Source organism: Salmo salar, chromosome ssa15 (genome assembly GCF_905237065.1).
Source record: "Salmo salar chromosome ssa15, Ssal_v3.1, whole genome shotgun sequence".
In the NCBI taxonomy this organism is placed as follows: Eukaryota; Metazoa; Chordata; class Actinopteri; order Salmoniformes; family Salmonidae; genus Salmo; species Salmo salar.
The window spans coordinates 67347214-67370759 of NC_059456.1; the positions used below are offsets into that span (position 1 = coordinate 67347214).

The window sequence follows — 23546 nt, forward strand, 5'->3', positions numbered from 1 at the left end:
TCACATTTACATAAGTATTCAGACCCTTTACTCAGTACTTTGTTGAAGCACCTTTGGCAGCGATTACAGCCTCAAGTCTTCTTGGGTATGACGCTATAATATTGACACACCTGTATTTGGGGAGTTTCTCCCATTCTTCTCTGCAGATCCTCTCAAGCTCTGTCAGGTTGGATGGGGAGCGTCACTGCACAGCTATTTTCAGGTCTCTCCAGAGATGTTCAATCGGGTTCAAGTCCGGGCTCTGGCTGGGCCCCGCAAGGACATTCAGAGACTTGTCCCGAAGCCACTCCTGCATTGTCTTGGCTGTGTGCTTAGGGTCGTTGTCCTGTTGGAAGGTGAACCTTCACCCCAGTCTGAGGTCCTGAGTGCTCTGGAGCAGGTTTTCATCAAGGATCTCTCTGTACTTTTCTCTGTTCATCTTGCCCTCGATCTGGACTAGTCTCCCAGTCCCTACCTCTGAAAAACATCCCCACAGCATGATGCTGCCACCACCATGCTTCACTGTAGGGATAGTGCCAGGTTTCCTCCAGATGTGACACTTGGCATTCAGGCCAAAGAGTTCAATCTTGGTTTCATCAGACCAGAGAATCTTGTTTCTCATGGCCTGAGAGTCTTTAGGTGCCTTTTGGCAAACTCCAAGCAGGCAGTCATGTGCCTTTTACTGAGGAGTGGCTTCCGTTGGGCCATTCTACCATAAAGGCCTGATTGGTGGAGTGCAGCAGAGATGGTTGTCCTTCTGGAAGGTTCTCCCATCTCCACAGAGGAACTCTAGAGCTCCATTGGGTTCTTGGTCACCTATTTAACTCAGCAAGTCTTATTTTCAATGACAGCCTAGGAACAGTGGGTTAACTGCCTTGTTCAGGGGCAGAATGACAGATTTTTACCTTGTCAGCTCAGGGATTTGATCTTGCAATCTTTCGGTTACTAGTCCAACGCTCTAACCACTAGGCTACCTGCTGCCCCTTCTCCCCCAATTGCTCAGTTTGGGCAGGTGGCCAGCTCTAGGAAGAGTCTTGGTGGTTTCAAACTTCTTCCATTTAAGAATGATGGAGGCCATTGTGTTCTTGGGGACCTTCAATGCTGCAGATATTTTTTGGTACCATTGGACTCCCAAGTGCCACAGCGGTCTATGGCACTGCATCTCAGCGCAAGAGGCGTCACTACAGTCCCTGGTTCGTATCCAGGCTGTATCACATCCGGCCGTGATTGGGAGTCCCATAGGGCGGTGCACAATTGGCCCAGTGTCATCCGGGTTTGGCCGGGGTAGGCCGTCAATGGGGGTTCGGGTTGATTGGTTGGGGTTGCTTGGGGGAGAAAGGTGCGGTCAGGGCTGGCCCTTTCACCTAAAGAAAACAAAGAGGTAAACAAGTGTCTCAGCGCCACAAGTAGAAAACTCACATAACTAGTTTTAAAGATATGTTACTATTTCAGTCTTTTAAAAATATATGTTAAATATGTCTATGTGTGATTGGTCTGCAAAATGATTTGCTTTTGCATGATTTTGTACTCTTTTAGAATGTCATGATTTCTGTTAAGTTTAGGTCATTTTGTAGAGATGATGACTTAACCGGTAAATTTTCGCACAGGAAGCATCATCTGAAAGAGAAGAACAATTACATTGTTAGTGTTAATCAACAATTACAATCTTCAATTATTTACCAGCCTGTACACTCACCAACCTCGAAAGTCCATTTTTACCATCCTGCAATGCCCCTATTTATCCTTACTAGCCTGTGAGGCCCCTATTTACAATGACCAGCCTGCGAGGAACCTATTTATCCTGACCAGCCTGCGAGGAGCCTTTAATTATACACCAGCCTGGGAGGAGACTTTTATTATTCAGCAGCCTGAGAGGAGCAGTTAATTATACACTAGCCTGGGAGGAGCCTTTAATTATACACCAGCCTGAGAGGAGCATTTAATTATACAACAGCCTGGGAGGAGCCTTTAATTATACACCAGCCTGAGAGGAGCATTTAATTATACAACAGCCTGGGAGGAGCCTTTAATTATACACCAGCCTGCGAGTCACCTACACTGAGTGCACAAAACATTAGGAACACCTTCCTAATTAAATGTTTTATAAAAATAACACGTAATTGAACCTTTATTTAACTAGGCAGGTCAGTTAAGAACAAATTCTTATTTACAATGACGGCCTACCCCGGCCAAACCTGGACGACGCTGGGCCAAATGTGCGCCGCTCTATGGGACTCCCAATCACGGCCGGATGTGATACAGCCTGGATACGAACCAGGGACCGTAATGACGCCTCTTGCACTGAGTGCCTTAGACCTCTGCGCCACTCAGGAGCCCAAATATAATATTGAGTTGCACCCCCTTTTGGCCTCACAAGGGGGTGCAACTCTACAAGGTGTCGAAAGCGTTCCAAATGGATGCTGGCCCATGTTGACTCCAATGCTTCCCACAGTTGTGTCAAGTTGGCTGGATGTCCTTTGGGTGGTAGACCATTCTTGATACACACAGGAAACTGTGGAGTGTAAAGAATCCAGCAGCGTTGCAGTTCTTGACACACTCAAACCGATGTGCCTGGCACATACTACACAAACTGTTCAAATATTTTGTCTTGCCCATTCACCCCCTGAATGGCACACATACACAATCCATGTCTCAATTGTCTCAAGGCTTAAAAATCCTTCTTTAACCTGTCTCCTCCTCTTCATCTACACTGATTGAATTTGATTCAACAAGTGACTTCAATAAGGGATCATAGCTTTCAACTGGATTCACCTGCTCAGTCATGGAAAGAGCCAGTGTTACTAATGTTTTGTACATTAAGTGTATACAGTGCCTTTGGAAAGTATTCAGACCCCTTGACTTTTTCCACATTTTGTTAGGTTACAGCCTTATTCTAAAATTGATTAAATTGTTTTTTCCCTAATCAATCTACACACAGTATCCCATAATGACAAAGCAAAAACAGGATTTTATACATTTTTTGCACATTTATATACAGTGCCTTCGAAAAGTATTCAGACCCCTTGACTTTTCCCAAATGTTGTTACGTTACAGCCTTATTCTAAAATGGATAACAAAAAAAATCCTCAGCAATCTAAACACAATATCCCCTAATGACAAAGGGAAAGCAGATTTTTGGACATTTTTGCAAACTTATTAGATATAAAAAACAGATACCTTATTTACATAAGTATTCAGACCCTTTGCTATGAAACTCGGAATTGAGCTCAGGTGCATCCTGTTTCCATTGATCATCCTTGAGATGTTTCAACAATTTCATTGGAGTCCATCTGTGGTAAATTCAATTGAATGGACATGATTCGGAAAGGCACACACCTGTCGACATAAGGTCCCACAATTGACAGTGCATACCAAAGCTTCCAGACAGGATTGTGTCAAGGCACAGATCTGGGGAAGGGTACCAAGGGGGTTCTGCAGCATTGAAGGTCCCCAAGAACCCAGTGGCCTCCATCATTCTTAACTGGAATAAGTTTGGAACCACCAAGACTATTCCTAGAGCTGGCCGCAAACTGAGCAATCGGGGGAGAAGGACCTTGGTCAGGGAGGTGACCAAGAACCCGATGGTCACTCTGACAGAGCTCTACAGTTTCTCTGTGGAGATGGGAGAACCTTCCAGAAGGACAACCATCTCTGCAGCACTCCACCAATCAGCCCTTTATGGTAGTGGCCAGACGGAAGCCATTCCTCAGTAAAAGGCACATGACAGCCCGCTTGGAGCTTGCCAAAAGGCACCTAAAGACTTTCAGACCATGAGAAAAAAGACTCTCTGGTCAGATGAAACCAAGATTGAACTCTTTGGCCTGAATGCCAAGCGTCACTTCTGGAGGGAACCTGGCACCATCCCTACTGTGAAGCATGGTGGTGGCAGCATCGGTCTTTAAAAAAGTGGTCAGATGAAGCAGATGCTAAACTACAGGACTGTTTTGCTATCACAGACTGGAACATGTTCCGGGATTCTTCCGATGGCATTGAGGAGTACACCACATCAGTCACTAGCTCTTTCAATAAGTGCATCGAGGACGTCGTCTCCACAGTGACTGTACGTGCATACCCCAACCAGAAGCGATGGATTACAGGCAACATCCGCACTGAGCTAAAGGGTAGAGCTGCCGCTTTCAAGGTGCTTACTAGAAATCCTGCTATGCCCTGAGACGAACCATCAAGCAGGCAAAGCATCAATACAGGGCTAAGATTGAATCCTACTACACTGGCTCTGATGCTCGTCTTATGTGGCAGGGCTTGCAAACTATTACAGACTACAAAGGGAAGCACAGCCGCGAGATGCCCAGTGACACGAGCCTACCAGACGAGCTAAATCACTTCTATGCTCGCTTCGAGGCAAGCAACACTGAGGCATGCATGAGAGCATCAGCTGTTCCGGACGACTGTGTGATCACGCTCTCTGTAGCCGACGTGAGTAAGACCTTTAAACAGGTCAACATACACAAGGCTGTGGGGCCAGAAGGATTACCAGGATGTGTGCTCCGGGCATGTGCTGACCAACTGGCAGGTGTCTTCACTGACATTTTCAACATGTCCCTGATTGAGTCTGTAATACCAACATGTTTCAAGCAGACCACCATAGTCCCTGTGCCCAAGAACACAAAGGCAACCTGCCTAAATGACTACAGACCGTGCACTCACGTCCGTAGCCATGAAGTGCTTTGAAAGGTTGGTAATGGCTCACATCAACACCATTATCCCAGAAACCCTAGACCCACTCCAATTTGAATATCGCCCAAACAGATCCACAGATGATGCAATCTCTATTGTACTCCACACTGCCCTTTCCCCCCTGGACAAAAGGAACACTTATGTGAGAATGCTATTCATTGACTACAGCTCAGCATTCAACACCATAGTACCCTCAAAGCTCATCACTAAGCTAAGGATCCTGGGACTAAACACCTGCAACTGGATCCTGGACTTCCTGACGGGCCGCCCCAGGTGGTGAGGGTAGGTGGTAACACATCTGCCATGCTGATCCTCAAAACTGGAGCTCCCCAGGGGTGCGTGCTCAGCCCCCTCCTGTACTCCCTGTTCACCCACAACTGCATGGCCAGGCATGACTCCAACACCATCATTAAGTTTGCAGATGACACAACATTGGTAGACCTGATCACCGACAACGACGAGACAGCCTATAGGGAGGAGGTCAGAGACCTGGCCGGGTGGTGCCAGAATAACAACCTATCCCTCAACGTAACCAAGACTAAGGAGATGATTGTGGACTACAGGAAAAGGAGGACCGAGCACGCCCCCATTCTCATTGACGGAGCTGTAGTGGAGCAGGTTGAGAGCTTCAAGTTCCTTTGTATCCACATCAACAACAAACTAGAATGGTCCAAACACACCAAAACAGTCGTGAAGAGAGCACGACAAAGCCTATTCCCCCTCAGGAAACTAAAAAGATTTGGCATGGGTCCTGAGATCCTCAAAAGGTTCTACAGCTGCACCATCGAGAGCATCCTGACTGGCTCCATAAGACTCCTGGTACGGCAATTGCTCGGCCTCTGACCGCAAGGCACTACAGAGGCTAGTGGGTACGGCCCAGTACATCACTGGGGCTAAGCTGCCTGTCATCCAGGACCTCTACACCAGGCGGTGTCAGAGGAAGGCCCTAAAAATGGTCAAAGACCCCAGCCACCCCAGTCATAGACTGTTCTCTCTACAACCGCATGGCAAGCGGTACCGGAGTGCCAAGTCTAGGACCAAAAGGCTTCTCAACAGTTTTTACCCCCAAGCCATAAGACTCCTGAACAAGTAATCAAATGGCTACCCTATTTGCATTGTGTGCCCCCCCCCCCCCCAACCCCTCTTTTTACGCTGCTGCTACTCTCTGTTTATCATATATGCATAGTCACTTTAACTATACATTCATGTACATACTACCTGAATTGGGCCGACCAACCAGTGGTCCCGCACATTGGCTAACCGGGCTATCTGCATTGTGTCCCACCACCCACTACCCGTCAACCCCTCTTTTACGCTAGTGCTACTCTCTGTTCATCATATATACATAGTCACTTTAACCATATCTACATGTACATACAACCTCAATCAGCCTGACTAACCGGTGTCTGTATGTAGCCTCGCTACTTTTATAGCCTCGCTACTGTATATAGCCTGTCTTTTTACTGTTGTTTTATTCCTCTACTTAACTATTGTTCACCTAATACCTTTTTTGCACTATTGGTTAGAGCCTGTAAGTAAGCATTTCACTGTAAGGCCTACACCTGTTGTATTCGGCGCACGTGACAAATAAACTTTGATTTGATGCTGTGGGGATGTTTCTCAGTGGCAAGGAGACTAGTCAGGATTGAGGCAAAGATGAATGGAACAATGTACAGAGAGATCATTGATGAAAACCTGCTCCAGAGCGCTCAGGACCTCAAACTGGGGTAAAGGTTCACCTTCCAACAGGGAAAATGACCCTTAGCAAACAGCCAAGACTACACAGGAGTGTCTTCGGGGCAAGTCTCTGAATGTCCTTGAGTGGCTCAGCCAGAACCCGGACTTGAGGAAACTGAGGATGGATTAACAACATTGTAGTTACTCCACAATACTAACCTAAATGACAGCGTGAAAAGGCAAAATCCTAGGGGAAAACCTGGTTCAGTCTGCTTTCCACTAGTCACTGGGAGATAAATTCTCCTTTCAGCAGGATAATAATCTAAATCACAAGGTCAAATCTACACTGGAGTTGCTTGCAAAGACAGTGAATGTTCCTGAGCGGCCAATTTAAACTACTTGAAAACCTATGGCAAGACCTGAAAATGGTTGTCTAGTAATGATCAGCAACCAATTTGAAAGAGCTTGAAGAATTTTGAAAAGAATAATGGGCAAATGTTGCACAATCCAGGTGTGGAAAGCTCTTAAAGATTTACCCAGATAGACTCATCCTTAATCACTGCCAAAGGTGCTTCTACAGAGTATTGACTCAGTGGTGTGAATACTTATGGAAATTAGATATTTCGGTATTTCATTTTCAATACATTTGCTAGCACAACAAAATGTGGAATAAGTCAAGGGGTACGAATACTTTCTGTAGTTATCGTCTCCCTTTACAACTGGTCAGTAGGATGCCTTGCACGGTAGTAAACCCCCATGCCGATAGCGGCGCTGAATTCCTTGACTAGAACACGGAAGTAGCATTGGAGTAGACTTTGTCAAATATATATATATAACTAACCCCAGATAGTTGATCTGTGTAGTTTAGTGGGTGCAAATTAAGCATAGTGGAAAGAACAAGCAAGTAAGTGGGTAAAGCTCCTATTGGCGTGTTGTAGAACATTTCAGGGAACCCCTCCTCTGTGAAGTGCGCCTGTGCACAAACCCATTCTGTCTGTGTTGATGTTGCATGCAATTGTGTGGAGTAGAGAATGACATAGCCTACTGTCTGAACTAAATTACCTACCAAACTCACATTCGACGGAAAATGTATCAACTACAGTTATTGCGTGTGTTTTTAAATGAGCGTTTAACCGCGGCTGCTGTGGAGATTTTCGGGGCAGTTGAGAAAACGGTAGTGGAGTACCAGGAGGAGAATGATCGGCTACGGAGACTGCTGTGGATCACGCCGGAGATAAAACAATGTAGAATAGGTTCGTATGTTAATCTACTGACAGCTAGTTCTACTCAAACAATGAACTGTTTAAGCTACCAGCGATCCCCATTTCAACCATGTTAAGGAGTTGTTTTTACCGTACATGGATAAAAACAATGTCTGTGTCGCGAAAACGTTTGTTTACGGATGTAACCGTGGTTCTCTGATTAGAGAACGAGCTATGGGAACTCCTTTCCAGTTCACGCGATGTGATTTTTATGCTTAATATCGAACATGTTTACGGTCACGCCACACCGTACTGTACCCACGTGATATGTCACGATAACAGGCGGGGTGGTCTCTATTACTCCACTCGAACCCCACAGAGGCATTTATTGCATAAAAAACAGTATACATACAAGAAGTATACAAACAGACAATGATAACATATGCTAGGGGGTACAGCAAATGACAGATTATACAAAGACCTTAAAATAAACACACATTGTTTTAACAGCTTTCTTATTAGAATGTAGAATGCTCGAATTCCTTATAGAAAACACGGAAGAGTGTTTTTTTTTATTAGTGAATTTGCATGTATGAATATAACATTTTGCTATTAGCACAATTAGATTTTTGAAGTAAAATTGTTTTTCTTTATCATTATTATAGTTAAGGAAACCGAGCAGCACATTCTCCCATAAAAAACAAAAGTCATCAAGAATGTTAAAAATGATGAAACTATGAATATCTTTCCATATTTTTTTTTACATGTAGACAATGCCAAAATAAATGCAAAACTGTTTCTGGATGCTCAGCACAAAAAGTACTGTTAATATTATTTTTTTCAGGTAATGATTCGCAGGGTAATACTTATGGATCATTCTGAAAGAGACCTCTTTGACCTTGTTAACAAACAGGTATTTGTGTGGTAATAACCAGACTTTTTTTAACCAAACAGACATTATTGACAAATGTATTCCAGTAAGTTGTGACATAAGAAATGTATGCAATGTCCCTTTGAAATAAAGCACAAATAGTTCTGAGGGAGCAAGGAGAAACACATTTTCCCTATTGGAGAGTCAACTGGAATAGCATCGAAGACTATGGCAAACTTTCTAGGCATAACAGGGATATTGTAACGAGATAAAAATGCATCATAATTCAGTAACAATCTGTTCTGCATTAAAAAGTTGATTCACCAGCAGGATATGATTATTGAACCAGTTCTTAAAAAATAATGACTTTTTTCTATACAAGCTATCCTTATTGTTCCAAATTAAATACCTATGCTGGGAAAAATTATATTTATATATTAACGAGCATGCTAAGAATACTTGTCTATGAAAAGCAGATCATTTTGTAGGAAACTTATCAATGTTATAGTTACAAAGTAACATAACTGTCACGCCCTGACCTGAGAGAGACGGTTTGTTTCTCTATGTGGTTAGGTCAGGGTGTGGGGTGGGCATTCTATGGTGTCTATTTCTTTGTTTTGAGCCGAGTATGGTTCCTAATCAGAGGCAGCTGTCTATCGTTGTCTCTGATTAGGAATCATACTTAGGCAGCCTTTCCCCACCTGTAGTTGTGGGATCATATTTTTGTACTGCTTGTTAAGCCTGCAAGACGTTACGGTCGTTATCATTGTTTATTATTTTGTTTTTAGTGTTCTGATTTAAAAGAAATACAACGATGAACACTTACCACGCTGCACCTTGGTCTACTCCTTTGGACGGTTGTGACAATAACATTTAAGCCACCAAAATGGGAGAAGATATAATGAGGGATGAAATTCCAAATTGAAGTTGGATTCTTTAAGAAATGTTTAACCCAATTTATCTTAAAAGTATTATTCAAAGTAGGAAAATCAAAAAAATTGAGACCACCATATTCATATGTGTTCATAACGGCAGATTTCCAAATATAATGTGTAACATTTTTCCAGATGAAGTTGAAAAGCATCTGGTCAACCACTTTACCTATTTTGTTGTCAAGATGTAGGGACTGGGCTGCATAAGTAAGTCTGGAGATACCTTCAGCTTTAGAAAGCAATACTTGACCTTTCAAGGATAAATCCCTCTGCAACCAATGGTTCAGCTTCTTTTTGTTTTTTCTATAATAGGTATGACATTTTAATGAGCATCTTTCCTGTTGATCTTTAGATATGGTAATCCCAAGGTATGTTACTTTTTCCTTTACTGGAATATTGCATATAGAGGGTATCACACAGTCTTTAACAGCAAACAATTCACACAAAGACCAGATGCTTTGGAAAAAATATTTATCACATCGACTTCTCCAGGAATCTGGTCAGCATCTTTCAAAAAGAGGGTGGTGTCATCTGCAAGCTGACTTATGGTAATATCTCTGTCAGCAATAGAGATCCCTTTTATATCGCTGGATTTAACAAAACTTGTAAGAAGTTGGGTTACAAGCAGGAAGAGGTAAGGTGAAATTGGGCAACCTTGCCTAATTCCCCTTTTCAAATTAAATCTAGATCTGCCATGCTTTAATTTAATGGAACTGTTCTCATTCAAATAGAGAGTTTTAATAGTACTACAAAATAATTCCCCAAAACCACATTTCTCAAGGGAGAGAAATAGAAACTCATGTTCCACTGTATCAAAGGCTTTATAAAAGTCTAAAAAGACAATAAAACTATCTTGGAAGATTAGATCAGAATAGTCAATAAAGTCTAACACCAGTCAGATATTATTAGATATATGTCTATTCCTCATGAAGCCAGATTGGGTCTCTTCTATAATTGAGTCTAATACTGCCTTCATTCTTTTTGCAAATATAGAGGCTAATATTTTGTAGTCGTTATTGAGCAGACAGATTGGACGCCAATTATCAAGGAGAAGCAAGTCTTTCTTGGGCTTAGGTATTAATGTAATTAGACCTTGAGTTAAACTGGGAGGGAGAGCATTATTTGTAATGCTGTCAGAAAAGACCTCTAACAGAAATGGGGCTAACTGTTGACAAAAAGTTTTGTAAAACTCAGCAGATATACCATCAGTCCCAGGAGACTGATTCAATAGAATAAATGATCTCTTCAACTGTAATAGGGTCATCACACTGTTCCCTCTCAGCCTCCCCAATATATTTCACATCCCCCAGAGAGTCAAAAAAAAGAGTTGCGGTAACCTCACAATGCTTAGAACTATATAAATTCATGTAGAAGTTGGAGCTAAAGTTAGAGATTAATTTGGGATCATCTGTGATGAGACCATTCATATTTAATTGTTGAAATGTATTATTTTTAGAGTGGTATTTTTCTTACCTGAAAAAATTAGATGAATTTTGTTCACCCTCCTCTAGCAGCTTCTTCCTAGATCTGATAAAGGCTCCCTCTGCTTTCAGTTTATACATATCATCCAACTTGTGTTGTAGCTCAAACAGAACAGATTTATCCTCCTCTGAGAGACTTTCAACATGCTTTTGAACAAGAGAGGTGATCTTTGTAATTAGACTTTCTTCCTCAGCTCTCCTCGTCTTGGCAAGAATACTCCCATATTTTCTTAAATATTTTCTAACCTCATATTTAAAAAGCTCCTGTATGAATTGTCATTTATAGCTTTGTTCCAGAAGTGTGTAATTAAATAGTTTATCTCCATCTTGACCAACTCATGTTTTAATATAGAGCTATTAAGCTTCCAGTAGGATGCTCTGCCAAGGCCATTATCAGAGATGATTCGCTTAATGTCAATATAAATAGCTCTATGATCAGTAAGGGGAGTGGCAATGATGTTAACAGAAATACCCTGTTTATCAAAACATTTAGACACCAGCCAAAAATCTATGCGTGATTGTCTGGAGCGTGCCTTATTACTCCAAGTTAAATACTTGTCATTAGGAAACTCTAGTCAGAGAGAACGTTTTCTTTCGTTTTCGTAACGGGTCGCCAAAGAGGCTGGGGGAGGCTGTACCAAAGAGGTATTTCAGAAAACAGAGTGTGATAATTAACCATATAACCAGGGCACGCTCCAGGCAGAAGCAACATAAGCAGTCGCTTAGGACCCCAGACCACTCATAATAATAATAATGCATTAAAAAATATATACACATACACTACCGTTCAAAAGTTTGGGGTCACTTAGAAATGTCCTTGTATTTGAAAAAAGCTAGCATTTTGGTCCATTAAAATAACATAAAATTGATCAGAAATACAGTGTAGACATTGTTAATGTTGTAAATGACTATTGTAGCTGGAAATGGCAGATTTTTTATGGAATATCTACATAGGCATACAGAGGCCCATGATCATCAAATAACATTTTATTGGTCACATACACATGGTTAGCAGATGTTAATGTGAGTGTAGCGAAATGCTAGTGCTTCTAGTTCCGACTATGCAGTAATATTTAACAAGTAATGTAACAAATTCACAACAACTACCTTATACACACAAATACACACAAATGTAAGAGGATGAATGAGAATATGTACATATAAATATATGGATGAGCAATGGCGTGCGGCATATGCAAGATGCAGTAGATGGTGAAGAATACAGTATATGCATATGAGATGGAAATGTAGGATATGTAAACATTATTAAAGTGCCGTTATTTAAAGTGACTAGTGATACCTTTATTGAGTCCGTTTATTTAAGTAGCCAGAGATTTGAGTCTGCATGTTGGCAGCAGCCTCTCTATTTTAGTGATGGCTGTTTAACAGTCTGATGGCCTTGAGATAGAAGCTGCTTTTCAGTCTCTCGGTCCCAGCTATGATGCACCTGTACTGACCTCGCCTTCTGGATGATTGCAGGGTGAACAGGCAGTAGCTCGGGTGGTTGTTGTCTTTGATGATCTTTTTGGCCTTCCTGTGACATCGGGTGCTGTAGGTGTCCTGGAGGGCAGGTAGTGTGCCCCCGGTGATGCGTTGTGCAGACCGTACTACACTCTGGAGAGCCTTGAGGTTGAAGGTGGTGCAATTGCCATACCAGGCAGTGATACAGCCCGACAGGATGCTCTCGATTGTGCATCTGTAAAAGTTTGTGAGTGTTTTAGAGGACAAGCCAAATTTCTTCAGCCTCCTGAGGTTGAAGAGGCGCTGTTGCGCCTTCTTCACCACGCTGTCTGTGTTTGTGGACCATTTCAGTTTGTCCGTGATGTGTACGCTGAGGAACTTAAAACTTTCCACCTTCTCCACTACTGTCCCGTCGATGTGGATAGGGTGTGCTCCCTCTGCTGTTTCCTGAAGTCCACGATTATCTCCTTTGTTTTGTTGACGTTGAGTGAGAGGTTATTTTCCTGACACCACACTCCGAGGGCCCTCATCTCCTCCCTGTAGGCTGTCTCGTCATTGTTGGTAATCAGGCCTACCGCTGTAGTGTCGTTTGCAAACTTGATGATTGATTTGGAAGCGTGCATGACAACGCTCTCATGGGTGAACAGGGAGTACAGGAGAGGGCTGAGAACGCACCCTTGTGGGGCCCCAGTGTTGAGGATCAGCGGGGTGAAGATGTTGTTTCCAACATTCACCACCTGGGGCAGCCCGTCAGAAAGTCCAGGACCCAGTTGCACAGGGCGGGGTCGAGACCCAGGGTCTCGAGCTTAATGACGAGTTTGGAGGGTACTATGGTGTTAAATGCTGAGCTGTTGTCAATGAACAGCATTCTTACATAGGTATTCCTCTTGTCCAGATTGGATAGGGCAGTGTGATGGCGATTGCATCATCAGTGGACCTATTGGGGCGGTAAGAAAATTGGAGTGTGTATAGGGTATCAGGTACGGTGGAGGTGATATGGTCCTTGACTAGTCTCTCAAAGCACTTCATGATGACGGAAGTGAGTGCAATGGGGCGATAGTAATTTAGTTCAGTTACCTTAGCTTTCTTGGGAACAGGAACAATGGTGGCCATCTTGAAGCATGTGGGGACAACAGACTGGGATAGGGATTGGTTGAATATGTCCGTAAACACACCAGCCAGCTGGTCTGCGCATGCTCTGAGGACACGGCTAGGGGTGCCGTCTGGGCCGGCAGCCTTGTGAGGGTTAACACGTTTAAATGTTTTACTCACATTGGCCACGGAGAAGGAGAGCCCACAGGCTTTGGTAGAGGTCCGTGTCAGTGGCACTGTATTGTCCTCAAAGAGAGCAAAGAAGTTGTTTAATTTGTCTGGGAGCAAGACGTTGATGTCCGCGACAGGGCTGGTTTTCTTTTTGTAATCCGGGATTGACTGTAGACCCTGCCACATACGTCTCGTGTTTGAGCCGTTGAATTGCGACTCTACTTTGTCTCTATACTGACGCTTTGCTTGTTTGATTGCCTTGCGGAGGAAATAGCTGCACTGTTTGTATTCAGTCATGTTTCGGTCGCCTTGCCATGATTAAAAGCGGTGGTGCGCACTTTCAGTTTTGCGCGAATGCTGCCATCAATCCACGGTTTCTGGTTAGGGAAGGTTTTAATGGTCACAGAGGGTACGACATCTCCGATGCACTTGCTAATAAACTTGCTTACCGAGTCAGCGTATACATCAAAGTTATTGTCAGAGGCTATCCGGAACATATCCCAGTCCACGTGATCGAAGCAACCATCACTCCTGTGTTCCAATGGCACGTTATGTTAGCTAATCCAAGTTTATAATTTTAAAAGGCTAATTGATCATTAGAAACCCCTTTTGCAATTATGTTAGCACAGCTGAAAACGGTTGTTCTGATTACAGAAGCAATAAAACTGGCCTTCTTTAGACTAGTTGAGTATCTGGAGCATCAGCATTTGTGGGTTTGATTACAGGCTCAAAATGGCTAGAAACAAAGAACTTTCTTCTGAAACTTGTCTGTCTATTCTTGTTCTGAGAAATGAAGGCTATTCCATGCGAGAAATTGCCAAGAAATTGAAGATCTCTTACAACGCTGTGTACTACTCCCTTCACAGAACAGTGCAAACTGTCTCTAACCAGAATAGAAAGAGGAGTGGGAGGCCTCGGTGCACAACTGAGCAAGAGGACAAGTACATTAGAGTGTCTGGTTTGAGAAACAGATGCCTCACAAGTCCTCAACTGGCAGCTTCATTAAATAGTACCCGCAAAACACAGTGAGTCTCCGGGATGCTGGCCTTCTAGGCAGAGCTCATCTGACTGTGTTCTTTTGTGTCTGTGTTCTTTTGCCCATCTTAATCTTTTCTTTTTATTGGCCAGTCTGAGATATGGCTTTTTCTTTGCAAACTCTGCCTAGAAGGTTGTGGCTACTGTCTCTGGCTGCATGTAGATTAATCCACGTAGACTCAGTCTCAAGTCAAAGTCGAGTCCTGAGTCTTGAGGTTCCAAGTCCAAGTCAAGTCTCAAGTTAAAAAAATTCTCTATAAAATCCAGTCTTGAGTGGGTGTTGTCCAACTTGCAGCAGTACAGATAGAGTCCAGGGAGGCCCCTCTGAACAGGGCCCATGAAGTGACCATACCCCTGGTGGAGTGTGTTACTATGCTGTCTAGAGTTGGTCTACCTTCTGCACTGTATGATTTTGACACTGTAGTGGTAACCAAATGTGCCAGTACCTGCTTCGAGACAGGGTGCCCTTTGGTGTTCTCCCCATAACACACAACAAAAACTGTTCTGTTTGACGAACAGTTCTTGCTGCAGCAAGATAGGCACTCAATGCCATAACTGGGCAAAGTGTATGCAACTCACAAATCTCCTGTGAGGGCTGGTTAACGTGTTGATGAAAGCACCTTAGGTAAGAACGCTGGAGTTGGCCGAAGCACTGCCTTAGATCCATCTTCTGCTAAATTGAGGCATGATGGATGGGGTAGAAAGCACGCTTAACTTAAAAAAATTGCCAATAGAAAGCTCACATAGCTCAGGTAAAGACGGCTCAAATGGTGGGCACATAAGTGATTGTAGGACAACATATAACTCCTATGAGGGTACTGAAGGAGCTTTGGAGGGCCGTAACCTGCGGGCACCATTCATGAATTGCGATACAAGAGGGTTTGCCTATGGTGATGCACCTGCAATCTGGTCATGACCCATAAAGATGGGTACCATATACACTTTGAATGTAGAAGGGGACTTCCCTGTAGCCACAAGCTCCTGGAGGAAAGTCAAAATGTCAGAAATTGGGCAGGTGATTCTGCATGGTCGACACACCACTTCCTGAACACATTCCACATTACAGGAATACAGGGTTAGTGTAAAGGATGCCTGTCTGCCTGAATTGTATCAATTAAAAATGATGGATTTGGGGTGCCAAAGCTGACAACTTCCTATGGTTGGGAAGTTGTCAGCTGTACAAGGTAAAAAAAAAACTGTGATAGTGTGGCCAATGTGGAGCAACAAGTATAACTGATGCGCTCTCGAGGCTGATCGTCCTCAAAACCTGAGGGACCAAGGTATTTGGTGGAAACGCATACATCAGCCCCCTTGGCTGTCTGTGTGATAGGGCATCAACCCCGAGTGCGCCTGCTGGACCCTTTATGAAGAACCACAGGGACGGGCAACTTTGATGGGGGTGTGGCCCACAAAAAATCTGAACTCATCATGGGGGCCGCAGTTGCTCGCGGGTGTGTGTACCCATATGTTGATCCGAGGGCCTTCAAAAGTTGCCCATCCGTGACATAGGACAATGGGTTAAGTCTTGCAATATGAACAGATTGAAGAGGGCCTCCTCTAGAGAGAAGGTCTGCAGCCTGAATCTCCACCTCCGGCAGGTGTATTTGCTCTGAGTGATGTAAGATGACCGTTTTGCCCAAAGCAGTAGCTCCCGTGCTACCTGGTGCAGTGCCATTGACCTCAGTCCGCCCTGGCGGTTGATATGTCTAACCACGGTTGTGTTGTCTGTCCATATCAGTATATGTTGTCCTCTCAGTACTGGGAGGAAGTGCCGGAGTGCAAGGGGAACCGCCTTGAGCTCCAGTACATTCATGTGAGTTGTCCATGTTGCTGACCCTACACCATGGACCCCTGACTGGTTCAAGACTGCTCCCCATCCCTGTATGGAGGTGTCTGTGGTCAAAGTCACCTGGTTGTGAACTGCGCCTAGGGGAACTCCACTAGGAATTTGAAGCGCCATTGTATTGCTCCCCAGAAACTCGTTGAAATGGTCAGCTTTTTGTTTTTGTCCCCTCCGGGACATAAATTGTGTTTGTTCTACCAGCACTGTATTGGCCACATTGGGAGCAAGCCTAATGGTATAGCATGGACTGCAGCAACTAGGAGGCCTAGGAGCCTCTGACTCTCTAATGCTGTCATTTGTTTTCTCAGTTTGAATGTTGAAAGACAATATTTCAAAGATACCACTATTTCTGGAGAGAGTGTTGCTTGATCACATGATTTGAGTGTACAGTGTCAAGCCCAGGAAGTGGGGACCAGAGAACTCTTTCCCAAGTTCATTGTTCATCCCAATTCTGAGAGGTGATGTGAGACCATGGATGTGTATGCCAAGGATTGATGATCCTGCACATATTAGCCAATCGTCTAAGTAGTTCAAGACCCTGACTCCTGCTTGCTGAACAGGAGCTAGCACTGAGCTTATCCACTTTGAAAGTGCGAGGGGCGAGCGAAAGGCCAAATGGTAGAACGCAAAACTAAAAAGCCTGTTTTTCGAAGGCAAATCTCAGTTATTTTCTGTGTGCTGGTAGAATGGGGATATGAATGTATGCGTTGTTCCGGTCCACAAACCATTCTCATCTGCACCATGAACTGTAGCTAAGCGAGAGCATATGCATGGCATGGCAGGGGTTTTGTCATTTGGCGTGCTCCAAGTGCATTGGAGCTCACGCACAGAGTCTTTGAACAACAGGAGAACTGAATTCATCAAACTTGGATGTGGATACCATGGCAGTATTTTTATGTTCCACATTGAGCTTCCTGCGTGCCCTCTCAAATATTTCAGACAAGGATATTTTCTGGTCGACCGTCACTGCCAGGCCGGTGGCTGAGACTGGACGATGTTAGGGCTGTGGTACATAGCATCAGAGTGCTCATAATCTGTGTCATAAGAGTGGGAGGCTCTTGTGGACAGAACATCAGTGTCATCCGATTCAACAACCACGCTCCGTTCAGAGGTAAGGGTTGGGTTTGGTACTGGCAGGGGAAGCCTGGCCAGAATGTGCTCGAAGGCAGACCCTATGGTTGCCGTACAACTGTCCAGTGACTTAATCTCCTTGCACATCTCAGTGCATTGAGATTTGTGCCTACGCGAGGATCAGTGATGGGATTTATTGGGCGGTGGATCACGAGGGGAGATTAAGGGGTTTGGAATGATCATTGATCTGTGTAACAGACTCATCTGATAAATATCCGGAGGCTCTGCCCCAAAGCGTGCAAGTCGAGATTTCAATACTATTGTTTTTTTGACAGTGAGTGCAAGAGCTGCTACCCTGTGCAGCCGCTTGAGCATGTTCAGCTCCCAAGCAAAACATGCAAAGTGTATGCTCATCTGAGGCTGGGAATTGGATTTTCACATAATAGAGGTGTATGCTGGCCCCCCTACCTCTGAGGAAGCACGGTTCCCGCTCAGCCCAGTCCAAACTGTTCGCTGCTCTGGCACCCCAATGGTGGAACAAGCTCACTTACGACGCCAGGACAGCGGAGTCAATCACCACCTTCCGGAGACACCTGAAACCCCACCTCTTTAAGGAATACCTGGGATAGGATAAAGTAATCCTTCTAACCCCCCCCCCCCCTTAAAAGATTTAGATGCACTATTGTAAAGTGGTTATTCCACTGGATATCATGAGGTGAATGCACCAATTTGTAAGTCGCTCTGGATAAGAGCGTCTGCTAAATGACTTAAATGTAATGTAAATGTATTCCAAGACAAAGGTAACAACCAATAGCTTTTTGTTTTGGTGTGTTTCGTGTATTCTTTCGATTGCCTCAGTATCGGCTTCAGATGCTTTGAGAGAAAGTTATACTTACTGTTGGCGCCGACCTGTCATGCTTTGGGGTCGAGACTCCCGCCTAAATATTTATCAAGGTCCGGGCTCGAAACTCCCGCCTATATGAAGCTATCTTACTGGCACAGTCAAGCGTGTACTGTCAGTCTCAGCGTTGGTTGACCCGGTAACGTATAGCACTGCTGAGCTCTGTAATCACAGCAAAACTCCAAGCGAGGGAGTGGTAATGGTGGTGTGGCAGTCAAGCGGGGACTTCCTCAGTACGAAATCCTCGTCAACCCACTGTGCTGTCAGACTCAGCATGCTCATCGCTGGTCCAAATGTCAGTCTTGAAGCTAATAGCAGTAGCAAGTATGTGCGTTTCAACAATACTGTGTAACTCCGGTAGGGCAACAACTGAAAAATAGCGCCTACTTGGTAGTGTGTACCGGGGCTCGAGGTGCTCAACCAGTCGGTGAAAGCCACCATCATCCACGACAGAAAACGGTTGATTGCCAAGGGCCAATGCCATCCTCCTCTTTCATGTTGACAAAACGGCCTGACTGACATACAGTACACGCTTTTATTTTTTGTTGTCCGAGGCGACTTGGCTAAAATACTTGCTCACTAGCCTAACTTCCTTTCATGGGCAATGTTAGATAGTTAACATTAGCCTTCTACATCTAGCTACATATTGAACTTCCATCCTCTCAGGCCAGGGGCACAATGTATTTTATGGTTGGATCAGAATCCCATTTATAATCATTGGCCAGCACGGAGAATTAAGTAAAACCACAAGTCCAAATCCCTATCTCCATCCATGGCTAATTTAGGAAAGGGACAAGTTTAGCTAGTAGCTAGCTAGCCACCAGAGTACAACAACACATTGAGATGCAACAATTGAAGTTGTTTCTCTCGATTATGTATTTCTCTGTGATAGGAGTGAAGCCAAATCCAAACTGGCTTCCCTTGACACTTTTTTTTGGAGCGCCAGGACCATTCACAGTTGAGCTCACTCAGTTTAGCTCAATGCTGATTGGCTATTATTTTATACTTTGTTTTTAATCAAGGGAGGCCAAATGCTCGCTGGCTTCAAGATACAAGATACTTTATTGCCACGCAACCAAGGTTGGTGGTATGTGTTTACGGTACAGCATGTTAGCTCTGACGTGACGATTACACATATATACCCCAGCCTCACCTCATACAAACATTCACCCACGTTCATTTAACATATACAGGGTTTACATTCACAATTAGTACAAAGCAGCTAGAATAGCATCACCACAATTCATAAATGTAATATCAACAACCCATAAAGTCCACCCTCTTCTTACTGTGACTGTCCGTGTTCCCATACCAAACTGTAATGGATGACGTGAGAATGCTCTGTATGATGGTTATGTAAAATTGAACCAGCAGCTGTTGTTTAACCCTGTACAGAAAGTACAGTCTCTGCTGGGCCTTCTTGATGATGTGGTTGGAGTTGATGTCCCATTTCAGTAAGTCGCTGATCTAAGTGCCGACTAATTTGAAATAATCTGTCAGTGTTATTGGTTGGTCAGTGATTATGACGGGGCCTTGAGGTTCTTTCTTCTCCTGTAGTCTATTGCTATCTCTGTGGTTTTTGAAGCGTTGAGCATGAGGTGGTTGTCCTTACACCACGTCACTGCCCGAGCCACTTCACAGCGATACTGTGTTTCATTGTTGTCTGTGATGAGGCCGACTATGGTAGTGTCGTCAGCATATTTAAAGACCTTAACTGAGGTCTCCTGAGATTTAAACTGGTCCATGAAGAGGGAGTAGAGCAGTGGGGACAGCACGCAGCCCTGTGGTGCACCAGTACTGAGGGTCAGAGAGCAAGATGTCAGATTGTTTACCTTGACAGTCTGGCTTTCCTTGCATTCAATGCTACTGGTATCAACAATGTCATATTCTTTATGACCAGACCAGATCAGATAGATGGCCTACACATACAGAGACATAGGAGCGCTGTTTCGCTCGCTCGGATGCTTTCTCCAGTGAGAAACATTCAGCCTCTTGCAAATTGAAGAAAAATTGTGCAAAGCTGTCATCTAGACAAAGGGTGGCTACTTTGAAGAATCTCCAACATAAAATATATTTTCATTTGTTTAACACTTCTTTGGTGACTACCATGATTCCATATGTGTTATTTCATATTTTTGATGTCTTCACTATTATTCTACAATATAGAAAAAAGTACAAAAAAATTAAGAAAAACCCTTGAATGAGTAGGTGTCCAAACTTTTGACTGGTACTGTATATACTTTATTTTGACATGGCCTATTGATCCAAGAGACACCAGATTCTTCTTCTTCTGTGCTATTATTTGCTATTTATCTTGAATCGTGTTATTTTTATATTGTCGTGTCTCAGTAGGTCACCAGGCTATTAATAGGAGCTAAGCGCAATGGTCAGGTCACTCTGGGGAAGACATCAGATTGACATCGAAATGTCAGTCCCTTGAATTCATCCTGAACAATGGATTAAAGTGAGAAATAAGAAACTCATCTCTGCCTTTTTTGTTTAGTGCTCCAACTCCTTTCTGCCTCAAATTAGTCTTTTTGGACGTTTTACTTGGTAAGCCCTATTGTTGGATATTTTTCATTGTTGTCGGGCACCCATCCTACTTTATTTTGTATGCTGTAGCGCGGAGGCCTACCTTAACTCCTGTATAGCTAACCTCTGCTCATCCTCCCCTTCCCTACAGACTCCCTGCAGCTCTCTCTCGCTGTCTCTGAAGAGGAGGTTCCCTCTGAGCAGCAGCACTGTGAGCAGGAGTGGAGCCCCAGTCTGGGGCAGGAGGACCCCGAGCCCACACAGATTAAAGAGGAACAGGAGGAAGTCAGGACCAGTCAGAAGGAAGAGCAGTTTCAAGGGCTGGAGGCTGATATCATAGACTTCCAATACACTCCTCCTTGTGTGAAAAGTGAATGTGATCAGGAGGACCCAGTTTGGTCCTTGACTCTTCCCCAAACCCAGACTGTGGAAAACAGAGAGTGTGACTTTATACCAGTGGATCTCAAACCTTTTGGCACTGTGACTCACCTAAAGAGTCTCGCCATTCCCCGTAACCCTCCAGATAATGATAACAATGCCTCCAGCCACAGCTCAGCCATAAGCAGAGACCCAGTAGGACTTGACAGCAGCCCACAATTGGATTCCAGCCCACCATTGGATCCCCACCCACCACTGGAGAAACTTTCTTCCAAACCCAGCATGACGTCTACAAAAACTCACCGCTGCTGTGACTGTGGTGAAATGTTTGCTCCAAAAGCTCTAAACAAGAAGAGACCCAGCGAATGCTGCTTCTGTAAAACCTGTACACTGAAGGCCCATGTCCGACTCTATCACATGGAGAAACCCTGCACCTGCCCTGATTGTGGCAAGTCATTCAAATACAAAGGAGATCTGTCCAGGCACATGAGGATTCACACAGGAGAGAAATATTTTAGCTGTGGTGACTGTGGGAAAAGTTTCAGTCTCAAGGGGAACCTAATGAAGCATAAACTGACTCACACAGGAACAAAACCATTTAGCTGTGGTGACTGTGGGAAGAGCTTCAATCGAAAGGAGAACCTAACCATGCATATACGTACTCACACAGGAGAGAAGCCATTTAGCTGTGTTGACTGTGGGAAAAGCTTCAGTCTCAAGGGGAACCTAATGAAGCATAAACTGACTCACACGGGAGCAAAACCATTTAGCTGTGGTGACTGTGGGAAAAGCTTCACTGTCAAGGGGAACCTAACCACGCACAAACTGACTCACACAGGGGAAAAACCATTTAGCTGTGGTGACTGTGGGAAGAGCTTCAATCGCAAGAAAACCCTAACCATGCATACGTATTCACACAGGGGAGAAATCATTTAGCTGTAGTGACTGGGAAAAGCTTCAGCGTCAAGAGGAACCTAATTGTGCACAAACGGACTCACACAGGACAGAAACCATTTAGCTGTGGTGACAGTGAGAAAAGCTTCAGTCAGAAAGGGGACCTAGAGGGGCTCATACTGACTCAAACAAGAAATAAAGACTTTTAATGTGGTGACTGCAGGAAAGATTTAGTGCCAAGGGGAATCTAACCACTCATAAACTGACAAAGGAGTGAAACAACATGGCTGCTCAGTCTGTGGTAAAATATTCACTCAGAAGGCTTATCTGCTGAAGCACGTCCACAAAGAAAGAAAATAGGAAGAAAACTGAAAGAAAAATGTAATTAGGACATAGAGATCTGTCAGTAGATGGGAATAAAAAGGCAGGATATGGACAACACTTTTAGGAAAAGCAAAGCAAATCTGGATCATTAATGCTGTGGGTTTCAGATAAATAGATCTATAATGGATACTTTTGTAATACGTATGTAAATAAAGTTTGATTTAACTTGAATGATGACTGGAAGTGTGTGGAGACATTTTCCTTCCAGCATCTTCACTAATCTATTTTGGGTGTGCGGTAGATTCTGCCTATTATCTACATGGAATTTTCATCACATGTAAAATATATAGAATAAGATTTTCAAATAAAAGAAATTGAATGACATATCTGTAAAACATGATCCTAAATATAACACATCAATTTAGTGAATACCATTGGTGTTTAATATGAAGCTTTAAGCATGAAATATCTTTTATATTTTTACTTTTATTTATCTTACTTTGTCTTTGTTTTAAATGTTTTAGCGCAGTTGTGAAAAAAGTCAATAGTTGGAAGAGTTGCAGAGGGAATTGAAAATAATGCCATTGTTAATTAATGTTTTTTTTTGTATTAATTAGGCTATTTTCTCTTGAAACATATGGTCTCTCTACTAGAAACTCATGGACAATATGGACACAGATATAAAAAAAGTTATACTTTATATGATTAGAATTTTTAAGTTATTCAAAGTCAAATTTATGCAAGTATAAATTACCATAGATTGCCATAGATTACCTATTTAATTACCAAGAATTATGGTAACACTGGTAATTTACCGGTAGTTTTACAACCCTAGGCCAGACTGCTGTTATTGATACATTAAATATATACTTTCCAGAAAAGGGCTCTTTCCATTTGTCCAAGACTATTTCTCATCCATTTTGACCTAATGCTGCTCATTCATGATATTGTTTAATCTTGTACAGAGTAATGATATAGAGTCGACTCATGATGAATAATTGATTTTC

The 23546-nt window shown here is 43.5% G+C and overlaps 1 protein-coding gene and 1 long non-coding RNA gene across 2 annotated transcripts; one reads left to right on the top strand and one right to left on the bottom strand.

Annotated features, from left to right (window-relative positions):
* Window positions 1-1059: 1059 nt before the first annotated feature.
* On the bottom strand, window positions 1060-7507 carry LOC106571973 (uncharacterized). The gene is made up of 3 exons (XR_001321031.2): window positions 7418-7507; window positions 1569-1596; window positions 1060-1343 (listed from the first exon to the last, which is right to left on the bottom strand). It is a non-coding gene; the product is annotated as an uncharacterized lncRNA (long non-coding RNA).
* On the top strand, window positions 7141-23420 carry LOC106571972 (zinc finger protein 79-like). The gene is made up of 2 exons (XM_014145591.2): window positions 7141-7604; window positions 21095-23420. The coding sequence occupies exons 1-2, from the start codon at window positions 7439-7441 to the stop codon at window positions 22255-22257; spliced, it is 1329 nt and encodes a 442-aa protein (XP_014001066.1). The 5' UTR covers window positions 7141-7438; the 3' UTR covers window positions 22258-23420.
* Window positions 23421-23546: the final 126 nt, after the last annotated feature.

Bases quoted from the DNA above. Each gene is read 5' to 3' on its own strand.
- LOC106571972 (XM_014145591.2), top strand. From the start codon at position 7,439: ATGTATCAACTACAGTTATTGCGTGTGTTTTTAAATGAGCGTTTAACC. The intron at 7,605-21,094 runs GTTCGTATGTTA...CCTTCCCTACAG, and splicing joins GATAAAACAATGTAGAATAG to ACTCCCTGCAGCTCTCTCTC.